Source organism: Hemiscyllium ocellatum, chromosome 22, assembly GCF_020745735.1.
Source record: "Hemiscyllium ocellatum isolate sHemOce1 chromosome 22, sHemOce1.pat.X.cur, whole genome shotgun sequence".
NCBI lineage: Eukaryota > Metazoa > Chordata > Chondrichthyes > Orectolobiformes > Hemiscylliidae > Hemiscyllium > Hemiscyllium ocellatum.
This window is the reverse complement of record NC_083422.1, coordinates 1,716,995-1,729,444: the sequence shown is the minus strand read 5'-3', so window position 1 is coordinate 1,729,444 and position 12,450 is coordinate 1,716,995. Positions and strand designations below refer to the sequence as shown.

Genomic DNA, 12,450 nt, shown 5'->3' with positions numbered 1-12,450 from the left:
GGGTGGGAAAAGAGTGGAAGGACTTGGTCATAGGGGATTCAATTGTAAGGGGAGTAGATAGACGGTTCTGTGGTCAAAAACAAGACTCCCAGATGCACGGGTCAGGGATGTCTCAGATCAGCTGCAGAACATTCTGAAGGGGGAGGGTGAACAGCCAGTTGTCGTGGTGCATATAAGCACCAATAATATAGGTAAAAAAACAGGATGAAGTTCCATAAGCAGAATTTAGGAAGTTCGGAGCTAAGCTAAAGAGTAGGATCTCAAAGATACTAATCACAGGATTGCTACCAGTGCCACGTGCTAGTCAGAGCAGAAATGAAAGAATAGACAGGACAAATGCATGGCCTGAAAGATGGTGCATGAGGGAGGGGTTCAGATTTTTGGGACATTAGGACCGTTTCTGGGGGAGGTGGGACTATTACAAATTTGACAGTCTACACCTGGCCAGACTAGAAGTAATGATCTGGTGGTGCTTCTGCTAACACTGTTGGGGAGGGTTTAAACTAATGTGGCAGCAGTGGGAACCAAATGAAGAGTAAGTGGACTGTAGGGAGGTCGTATCTAAAGCCGATAAAGAACTAGATAATGAAGTCAGCATGACGAAGGGGAAGAGATAACAGAGAGCAGATGATGAACGCAAAGGGACAGGTGGTCTGAGGTGCTTTTGTTTTAATATAAGAAGCGTAGTAGGCAAGGCAGATGAACTTAGGGCTTGGATTAGTACCTGGGTGTATTATGTTATTGCTATTACTGAGACTTAGTTGAGAGAAGGGCATGATTGGCAACTAAATATCCCAGGATATTGATGATTCAGTCAGGATAGAGAGGGAGGTAAAAGGGACAGAGGAGTTACATTAATGGTCAGAGAGGATATCAGCGCTGTGCTACAGGAGGGCACTATGGAGGATTCAAGTTGTGAGGCAACATGGGCATAGCTCAGAAATAGGAAGGGATGTGGTAACAATGTTGGAGGTTGTACTACAGGCCTCCCAACAGCGAGTGTGAGATAGAGGAACAAATATGTAGACAGATTTTGGAAAGATGTGGAAGCAACGCGGAGTGGTGATGGGAGATTTTAATTTTCCCAACATTGACTGGGATTCACTTAGTGTTAGAGGTTTAGATAGTGCAGAATTTGTAAGGAATATCCAGGAGGGTTTTCTAGAGCAGTATGTAAATAGTCCAACTTGGGAAGGGGCCATAATGGACCTGGTGTTGGGGAATGAGCTCACACTGGTGGTTGAAGTTTCAGTAGGGGATTACTTTGGGAATAGTGATCACAGTTCCATAAGTTTTGGAATACAAATGGACAAAGACAAGAGAGGTCCTAAAGGAAGAGTCTAAATTGGGGGAAGGCCAACTACAGCAAAATTCAGCAGGAGCTGGGGAATGTAGATTGGGAGCAGCTGTTTGAAGGTAAATCTACATTTGATATGTGAGAGGCTTTTAAAATGAAGTTGATTAGAGTGTAGAACAGGTAAAAACAATGACTGCAGATGCTGGAAACCAGATTCTAGATTAGTGGTGCTGGAAGAGCACAGCAGTTCAGGCAGCATCCAAAGTGCAGCGAAATCGACGTTTCGCTGCACTTTGGATGCTGCCTGAACTGCTGTGCTCTTCCAGCACCACTAATCCAGAATAGAGTGCAGGACAGATAGGTCCCTGCAAAAATGGGGGATAGAAATGGCAAGATTAGGGAATCATGGATGACAGGTGAAATTGTGATACTAGCTAAGAGGGAAAAGGAAGCATACATATGGTTGAGGTGACTGAAGACAAATAAAGTTTTGGAAGAATATTGGGAAAGTAAGACCAGTCTGAAGTGAGGAATTAAGAGGGCTAAAAGGGATCATGAAACATCTTTAGTAAATAGGGTTAAGAAAATCCCAAACCTTTTATTCATATCTAAGGAGCAAGAGGGTAATGAGAGAAAAAGTTATCTCACTCACGAGAAAGGAGGAAAGTGATGCCTGCGGTCAGAGAAAATGGATGAGATTCTTAATGAGTACTTTGTATCGGTATTCACTGAGGAAAGGGACATGATGAATGTTGAGGTTAAGGATAGATGTTTGATTACTCTTAGTCAAGTCGGCATAAGGAGGGAGGAAGGGTTGGGTATTCTAAAAGGCAATAAGGTGGGCAAGTCCCCAGGTCTGAATGGGATCTATCCCAGGTTACTGAAGGAAAGGAAAGGGGTCTGAAACAAATATCTGCAGCATCCTTGAACACGGGTGAGGTCCCAGAGGACTGAAGAATTGCTAATGTTTTCCCCTGTTTAAGAAGGGTAGCAGAAATAATCCAGGTAATTATTGACCGGTGAGCCTGATGTCAGTGGTAGGGAAGCTGCTGGAGAAGGTACTGAGGGATAGGATCTATTCCCGTTTGGAAGAAATTGGGCTTATCAATGACAGGCAACATGGTTTTATGCAGGGAAGGTCATGTCTTACCAACTTAATAGAATTCTTTGAGGAAGTGACAAAGTTGATTGATGAGGGAAGGGCTGTAGATGTCACATACATTGACTACAGTAAGGCATTTGATAAGGTTCCCCATGGTAGGCTAATGGAGAAAGTAAAATCGCATGGGGTCCAGGGTGTACTAGCTAGATGGATAGAGAACTGGCTGGGCAACAGGAGACAGAGAGTAGCAGTGGAAGGGAATTTCTTAAAATGGAGAATTGTGACCAGTGATTTTCCACAAGGATTTGTGTTGGGACGACTGTTGTTTGTGATATACAAAAATGATCTTATTGAAGGTATAGGTGGTCTGATTAACAAGTTTGCAGATGATACTAAGATTGGTGGAGGAGCAGATAGTGAATGGACTGCCAGAAAATATAGCAGAATCTGGATGGATTCAAGAGTTGGGCAGAGAAATGGCAGATGGAGTTCAATACAGGCAAATGTCAGATGATGCATTTTGGAAGATCCAATTCAAAACTGAATAATATGGTAAACGGAAAAGTCCTGGGAAAATTGATGTCCAGAGATATCTGGGTGTTCAGGTCCATTGTATCGTGAAGGTGGCAATGCAGGTCGATAGGGTGGTCAAGAAGGCATACCTTCCTTCATCAGACAGGGCATTGAGTACAAGAGTTGGTAGGTCACATTGCAGTTGTATAGGACTTTGGTTCGACGACATTTGGAATGCTACGTACAGTTCTGGTCACCACATTACAAAATGATGTGGATGCTTTGGAGAGGACATTCACTGGGATGTTGCCTGGTATGGAGGACACTAGCTATGAAGAGAGATTGAATAGATAAAGATTATTTTCATTAGAAAGATGGAGTTGGGGGGGTCTACAAAATCATGAGAGGTATAGACAGTGTGGATAACAAGAAGCTTTTTCCAAGAGTGGGGGAGTTATGAGGGTCATGAGTTCAGGGTGAGAGGTGAAATGTTTAAGGGAGATATGCATGTAAAATTCTTTATGCAGAGGGTGGGGGGTACCCGGAATGCGTTGCCAATGGAGATGGAAGAGGTGGGCACAATAACGTAATATCTAGACAGATACATGAATGGGCAGGGAGCAGAAGGATACAGATCCTTGAAAAATAGGCGTCAGATTTAGATAGAGGATCTGGATCAGCGCAGGCTAGGAAGGCCAAAGGGCCTGTTCCTGCAACGCAATTTTCTTTGTTCTTTTTTCTTCTTTCAATTTCTATCCCTCGTGGATTGAAATTGAATTTGGAAACCAAACTTTGAAATATGAACCAACTCATAACCATCAGCCATGTCAGCTGCTAATCTTGTGTTTTTAACTCTCTGCACTTCCACATGAGTTCTCCCTACTTCAGGAAGTGAATTTTTGAACTCCTGTGTAAGTTGCACTTCTTAAATTTAAATTCTCTGTTTGTCTCCCTTTCTTCTCTCTCCTTTTCTCTCTCGTCTCTCTTTCTTTCTTTTTATTCTGTTCAAGCAATTTGTTCTTTTTCTCTTTCTTCTGCTTTTAATTGTAACTCAAACTGTTTCATTTCTTTTTCTGTTGCCTCTAACTCAAGGTTCAATTGAATTTAACCATCTCCAAAGACTCTGATGGTGTATCCAGCAAATTTAAATGCTGAGCTATTGCTGTCATTATCTCTCCTTTCCTCATGGAATGAGGCAGTTCCAACTCCAGACTGTTTGCTTATTCAACTGTTCTAAGGCCCCCAAAGTCACTTCTTCCACCCTCAGAAAACTCTAAGTTATTGAGAGAGCCATTGCTATCCCAAACACTGAAACCAATCGAATTCAACACCTGGAACAAAAGACATTAGATTAGATTAGATTCCCTACAGTGTGGAAACAGGGCCCTTCCGCCCAACAAGTCCACACCGACCCTCTGAAGAGGACCCACCCAGACCCATTTCCCTCCGACTGATGTACCTAACACTATGGGCAATTTTAGCATGGCCAATTTACCTGACCTGCGCATCTTTCTATTGTGGGAGGAAACCGGAGCACCCAGAGGAAACCCACGCAGACACAGGGAGAATGTGCAAACTCCACACAATTGCCCGAGGCTAGAATTGAACCTAGGACCCGGATGCTGTGAGGCAGCAGTGCTAACCAATGAGACACCGTGCCACCCCAATAAAACCTACCGCTCACTGCCTTCAAGTCCAACAATGCTAATCCCAATTTGGAGCTATAGAACAAATTCTGGACCAGGACAGACACCCTCAAACATTTCATGAAAATAGCCCAGACTCTAATTTTGCTCGCTGTTTTAAGCAGAGGTACAGTGGATATTCCAGGAGGGATACAGTTGGCCCAACCACTTAGTTATAAACAAATCAGAATTTATTGGCAAGATTACAGAATGAAACAGAAACAAAAGAGTGCAAAATATAGAATAATTTAACCTCCAACAGAATATCCAACTTAATGATGCTATTCCAAATTCCTGCAACAATCCCCATAATCCTAGAGTAAATCCCTGAATTTTCAATTCAACAAACGAGTCCAATCCCCAGTCATCCTGTCTAATCTATGAGTTTCACAGGTCCAACCATCACCCAAAAGATGCATTATTCCAGATTTCTCACAAAGCTATTCCCAGGTGCAGCCTGGTGGATCTTCTTTTTCAGGCAGCATCCCAGTTTCTCAGACAATCTGCAGCTACCTTCTGTTTTTGTGTTTCCATGAGCCCCATTGCATGGCAGCATGGAGTGAACAATGGCTGATTTGTTTCAGTTCCTCCCTCAGACTAAACCCCACATTCCCGATCGTTTCTGGTATGAAATACCATATTCTGGTATGTCTCCTTTATGAAGACAGAAGCAAAAAATGGTTGGAACTAATTGTAAAGATTGATGTATCCTGGAGCTATTCCTAGCCGAACGCTGTGAACAATAGATGATCTATGATAACTTTCATGAATTTCCCATCTTTCGTTATTTCATAATAGTCATTCCATCATTTAATAGTAGCTTATTAGCAGTACAAATTCTTTTTTGTAATAACTAAAGGGATCAAATCATCCACAATATTGTAGGAACTTGCCTGATCCAACTGTTTCTGCACACAGGGAAAGGAGAATGTGAAACCTAAGGAAAGCCGGATGCCCTTCACTCCCATATAGTCCAGAAAGTGAACGATGCATTCTACAATGTGGTCAAACAACTGGAAATGAGAATGTTATAAAATCATTCTTTTGCCTCTTAATCTTCTCTCCTCCAAGAATAGAGACACACAGACAAGAATTCACAGGTATCAGTTATCTTCTATCATCCTTGTCAACTTCCTAATCTTCTTGCTAGATCCCCACCCACCGCCCCCCGCATCACAAACTATTCAGCGATAAAACTTTCTCCTTCACATGGTTACACCAAGATTAGCATTGTCTTTACTTGACATTATGATATGATCCGTCCAAACAAATTTCAGGCAGGACTGAAACTGGTATCTTACCTCCCTCTGTACTGTGCTCAACTGTGTGATGATTATGATCATCTCAGTGGAATGAATTGACAAAATATTGACCGGGACCGAGAATTTTAAATGTTTACATTATGAACAGAGAGTTCTTTATTCTTTCATCTAGGAAACTGAGAAATGGATTGAAAGACTGAGACACCAGTGTAGATTCCTGAGAATACCACTTCTCTCATTCAACTAGTTAAGTCCTCAGCTATTCCCCCTTACTCTCTGATTTTATTGTACTACATAGTTCCCTACTGATGTTAACATGTTCCCATGTTCACAACCAAATGTTCATTCAATGTTGGCAAAAAGTTTGTGTTCATCCATTATACATTTGGTTGTAGAGGGGCCATTTAATCAGAAGTTAGGGTAGTGGAAGAGAAATTTACCACTTGCCTGCCCCCATGCTGATGAAGACTGGTAATTAAGGTCCTTGTGATCCTTTAAGAACTTCATTTCACTGCTGTTGGGCTACTTCCAGCAGTGAGCATGGGAAATGCCATGCAGGAAGTGCAACAAAGTATTTTGAAATTGCTCTTGACTTCTGGGGAAGGAGTAGAGTTTGGAAAAGCACAGCAGGTCAGGCAGCACCTGAGGAGCAGGAGAATCAACGTTTCAGGTGTAAGATCTTCATCAGGAATTCCTGAAGGGCTAATGCCTGAAACATCGATTTTCCTGCTCCTTGAATGCTGCACAGAGCACCACAGAGTGCTTCATTCAACAGCAGTGTCTGATTGCAGGATCTGACATCAGGGAAGCTGTAAGGGATATGCTGAGGACACCCTCTGCCATTGCTGCTGACCCTCTCAATACCTTTCTTGAAGCTCCAAGTTTTCATCACTGCCACTCCACCACCACTTGGACTTAGGCATTGAGTTCCCAAAAATTACCTGACCCTGCCAAATAGACAAGATTCACCAGGCCACGTCTCAAGTCACTCTCACACTAATATCCCAAATTGTACAGTTACATACACACCTCTTCACCTGTCCCTTGCATAATCTCCAGAGGAATGGGAAAGAGTTTGCTGTACATTCGAAGAGATTTCCTCATCCCAGAATGTAGCACAACGAGTAGGATACGGAGGTTGGTGCCACCTAAGTCAAGAGCAATGTATTTGCCATTCTCTGCAAAAGAAAATTGTCTCATGTTATTACTGACAGAAAAATGCTCTCAATTTAGACATAAGAGTCTGAGGGACCTTCATGTTAGAATGGTTGAAGCAACTATCCATGTGCTATTGCTCTCTGTTAAAAGCTTCATCATTTTAAAAAAATTATTGAGATGTGGGTAAAGCTGGCTAGGCCTTAATTTGATGCCCATTCCCAATTTTCTGAGAGATGGTGGTGATGAACTGCCTTTAAGAACTGTTGCAGTTCATTTGGTGTCAACACACCTACAATGATCTTAAGAAAGCAATTCCAGAATTTTGACAAACTGCATTGATAGCAATCATTTGGATGTGAATATAGGAGGTGTGGAGTTGGTTGTGGATGACACTGAAATTGGTGGCATAGTGGACAGCAAAAAAGGTTATCTAAGAGCACAAAGAGATCTTTATTGGATGAGCCAATGAGCTGAGAAATGGCAGATGAAATTTAATTTTGATAAATGCAATGTGGACCTAGGGGTGCAGATTCATAGTTCCTTGAAAGTGGCTTCACTTGTAGTCAGGGTGATGAAAAAGGCACTTGGCACACTTGGATAAAGCACTGAATACAGAAGTTGGGACATCATGTTGCAGCTGATGAGGCCACTTTAGGAATAATATGTCTAATTCTTGTCACCCTGCATAGGAAGGATGTTGTTAAACTGAAAGAGTGCAGAAACAATTTACAAGGATGTTGCCATGGTTAGAAGGTTTGAATTATAAGGAGAACCTGCTTAGGCTGGGACTTTCTTCCCCTGGAACATTGGAGGCTGAGGGGTGACTTTATAGAGGTTTATAAAATTATGTGGGGAATGGATAAGGTGAATAGCAAGATCTTTATCCAAGGATAGGGGAGCCCAAAGCTAGAGAGAATAGATTCAAGGTAAGAGGAAGATTATTTAAAAGGGACCTGAGGGGCAACTTTCGTCACACAGTGGATAGTGCATGGATGGAATGAGCTGCCAGAAGAAGTAGTAGAGACAGGTAAAATTACAAATTTAAAAGCTATTTGGATAGGTACATGAATAGAAAAGGTTTAGAGGGATATGGACCAAATAAAGGCAAGTGGCATTAGTTCAGTTTAGTATACCTGGTCAGCATGAAAGGGTTAGACCAAAAGGTCTGTTTACCACCCCTATCTTTCTTTGTGGTAAAGGTTATAGGTTTGGAAGATATTGTCAACCGAGTCTTGGTGAGTTGCTGCAGCGTAGATGGTACATACTGCTGCTCCTGTGCATTGTTGCTGCAAGTGTGAATGTTAAAAGTTGAGAATCTGGTCTCAATCAAGCTGGCTGCTTTGGTGGTGTCAAGCCCCTTGAGTGTTATTAGAGGTGCATTCATCCAGGAAAGTGGGGATATTCCATTACACTCCTGACTTACTGTCATAGAAATCCATAGCACTGAAAAAGGCCTTCAGCCCCTCACGTTTGTGTGGTCAAAAACATCCACCTAATGATTTTAATTCTACATTCCCTTAGTCTTGTATGCCCTGGCATTGCAAGTATATACCTAAATACATCTCTTAAATGTTATGAGGTTATCTGCCTCTATCACGCTTACAGACAATAAGTTCCAGACTTCCACCACTTTCTAGATGAAAAAGATTTTTCACCACGTACCCTCTAAACCACCTTCCCTTTACCTCAATTTTATGTTCCCTGGCATTTATCCCTCCACCAAGGTCCTTCCTGTCTAGCCCATTGATTCTGCCCATAATTTTATACTTCAATTTCAATGTGCTTCATAGATGCTGGATAGATATTGAGACGTCAGTATGTGAATTACTTGGCATAGAATTCCCAGCCTCTGATCTTTTCAGTGCTTGATCAATGCTAAACCCTGAGACTGCACGGTGGCTCATTGTTAGCACTGCTGTGGAACAGTGTCAGGGACCCAGGTTCAATTCCACCCTTGGACAACTGGTTGCATGGAGTTTGCACATTGTCCCTGTGTCTGTATGGGTGTCCGCCAGGTGCTCTGGTTTCATCCCACAATCCAAAGATGTGCAGGTTAGGATGATTGGCTGTGCTAACTTATTCATAGTGTTCAAACATGTGCAGGCTAGGTGGGTTACCCATGGAAAATATAGGGTAGGGGCATGGGCCTGGGTGGAATGCTCTTCGGACAGTTGGTGTGGACCATTTGGAAGAATGGCCTGTGTCCACACTGTTGGGATTCTATGTGAATAATGTTGGATTCAGTAATGTAAGTGCTTTAGATTAGATTACTTACAGTGTGGAAACAGGCCCTTCGGCCCAACAAGTCCACACCGACCCGCCGAAGCGCACCCACCTAGACCTATTCCCCTACATTTACCCCTTCACCTAACACTACGGGCAATTTAGCATGGCCAATTCACCTAACCTGCACATTTTGTTTGGACTGTGGGAGGAAACCGGAGCACCTCCTGTGGGAGGAAACCCGGAGGAAATCCACGCAGACACGGGGAAAATATGCAAACTCCACACAGTCAGTCGCCTGAGGCGAGAATTGAACCCGGGTCTCTGGCGCTGTGAGGCAGCAGTGCTAACCACTGTGCCACCGTGCTCTTAAGTATCAAGGGGTAATGGTTTGATTTTTTTCTTGGAATACATCATGATATGTTTGACAACAATGTGCCAATCACACAATACTTTTTAAAATATTGAAATAAGCACATCTATCCAGATATTTCAATTATGTTACAATGGTTTTACTGGCCAATTTTTCTGGCTAAGATACCAGGTCTGGCTTGTCCCAACTGCATCCACTGGAGATAACCAGGGGGAAATTGGAGTCAGCTATATTAGGGATTCCACATGAATCCCAATGCACAACTTCAATTTACACTGCTGTAACCACTCTTTGGAGAATATCTGGTTCACTAAAGCCAAGCCACCTTGTAGTGGTGACAATATGATTAACACCGCAACTAACAGTGGGTTAGAGTCCTTGCTAAAGTTTCATTGTTTTTATTTTATTCTTTTATCAATTTTGGTTTGGAGCTGTGAATTTGGAGTTGCGAGCTAAAGATGGCTTTTGGAATATTTAGAACATCCTTGTAAATCCTTTCTGAACCCTTTCAAGTTTAACAACATCCTTCTTATAGTCGGGAGGCCAGAAATGAGCAGAGTGTTCTAGCAGTGGCCTCACCAATTATGTTTAAACAGATTGCAGAAGTTGCCTATTAATGAGTTCAGTACCTGTACTGCAGTGCCTCAGATACAGCACTGCCTCTCTGCAACACTGCCCTGACACAGTACTGTCTCACAAAAGCACTGTCTCATTATAATGCATCATTCATGTTCATTATGTACTTGAACCTGTGGAGTGGATCTTGAAGGTTCAAGCACCTCACCAAGAGATGGAATGCTGATAGCTGAGACCAGGTAAGCAGAGGAATCACAACAAACCTTTGTCTAGTTAAATCACTAACATGGTGGTGGTGTAACTTTGCACTATTGACCTGGAGATTAAAAGTCTGGTAGTGACATACCATTTCCTGTGGGAAGTTTACAAACGTAGGTGGGAAGCATTTTGACTATGGCACTGCTTTGGGTCTCTAGTTTTAATCCACGTTCCATATCCAATCTCATCTTGTCCATTATGTTGACCAGTTGGTCTCGATTGAGTTTGAATGGTGCGAGGGTCTTGTTTATGTAATTACGTTGGTAAACGAGCCTCTGAGCTACTGCAGTCACCATGGCAGCCCCTTTCCCAGTGCCATCCTCAGCCAGCTGGAATCGCACATCACAGTCAGTGAGCAGGCTTCGAACTAGCTTATGGAAAGTCTTTGCATACCTGTCATAGAGTGTCAAAGTGTTACAACCTAATGTTAAAGTACAGGGCCTGAAAATTTCATTTTGAGCATTTAAGAAAGTACATTTATTCCTCAATGATTCATCAGCTATAGACACTCTGTGGCCTGGAATTGAGACAGGCAGAATAAGCAATGTAATATATAATTTGAGGAAACATAAACTTCCAATTTGCAGTAAACATTAAAATAATATTATCTAAATGTGAGACCACAGAATGTTTTAGTACAGAGAGATCTGCAAAGCAAGTGCTCCCAACTGTAGAAAGGTTACAGATCTAGTTCAGCAAATGGAGACTATGGCACATCCATGAGTCTGTGATCAGGTTTAGAGCTTTGGTCACACTGTACTCCAAGGGACTGAAAAAAATATGGGAATGGGTGACCAGTCTAAGAGGTCATGCAGGAGTCCTCTGGGGTATGCTTATCCAGATTGGTTTTCCATTTTGAAAGCTGGTTTCTGAAAGGAGTGTAGTCAGAGCCATGTTTCTGGCACTATAAGCAGTCTGACTATGTATGAAGGGAGGAAGAAGAAAGCAAGAATGTGATTGACAGGAGAACAGACAGGTGTTTGCATGGATACAGCCAAGAGTCCAGGATGGTGTGTTGTCTCCCTGAATCCAGAGTCAAAGTATCATTATGCAAGGCTGCAGGGCAACCTGAAGGGGGAGGGTGATAAGACAGAGGCTATGGCACACATTATTACCAATGATATAGAAGAAATCTGGAAGCTAGGTAGTAGATTAAAAAACAAAAAAAGTTTAAAATGAAAAGAACATTAAAATTTCAAAGGTTGCAATCTCTGAATCACAATCAGTGCCAAGTGCCAGTGAGTACAGGAATAGGAGAATAGGGCAGACGAATGCATGGCTGAGCTGACCTTGGAGCAACTTGTGTGGGACAGTTCACAGAACAGGAACAGATAAACACACAGTTTTTAACATGTAATTTTGCTGTAAGTCTACAGTAGTGAGTAGAGTGGGTTCTTTCTTGATTATATGCTTTATTGAAATCTGTCTCTTGATTAAATTTAAAAAAACCATAAGTACTAAGTTAGCCTGGAACACTGTATTTAAAGCAAAAAGTTGGTGCTATTTTCTAGGTCTGTAGATTGTGAAGGAGCAAAGACGGCCTTCAGTAGAGTGCTATGCTCCTCCTGTTAGATGTGGGAATTTGGAGAGAGTTTCCATGTTACTGACGATTATGTCTGCAGGCAGTGTCTTTGGTTGTGAATCCTATCATATCACATGGATCAGTTAGAATGGCAGTTAGAGACAATGAAGAATTTACAGGAGCTAGGGGGTGTGATGAATGGCAATTATAGGAAGGGATAAAAACCACAGATACAGTCAGGTAGATGGGTTACCTCCAGGAAAGGTAGGAGGGGAAGGCAGGAGTGTTCTGTGGCTATCCCCATCTCAAACTAGTATGCTGTTTTGGAAAATGTAGGGGGTAATGGTCTCTCAGGGGAATTTAGCATGAACAGCCAAGTTTGGCTCTAATGAAATGAGGGGTATGTTGGGTTCCAAGCTATCAATTGTGATAGGGGACTCTCCAGTCAGAGGCACAGACAGACGTTTCTACGGTCGGCAGT

At 42.4% G+C, this 12,450-nt stretch overlaps 1 protein-coding gene across 1 annotated transcript in view; it reads right to left on the bottom strand.

Moving 5' to 3' along the window:
- Positions 1-12,450, bottom strand: part of LOC132826113 (hexokinase-1-like) — a 145,166-nt gene that overhangs the window by 58,212 nt on the left and 74,504 nt on the right. The window contains exons 10-12 of the mRNA XM_060841763.1: positions 10,536-10,840; positions 6,889-7,037; positions 5,491-5,610 (exon numbers count right to left, since the gene is read on the bottom strand). Of these exons, the coding sequence (XP_060697746.1) occupies positions 5,491-5,610; positions 6,889-7,037; positions 10,536-10,840 (574 nt within the window). The remainder of the gene's footprint in view (positions 1-5,490; positions 5,611-6,888; positions 7,038-10,535; positions 10,841-12,450) is intronic.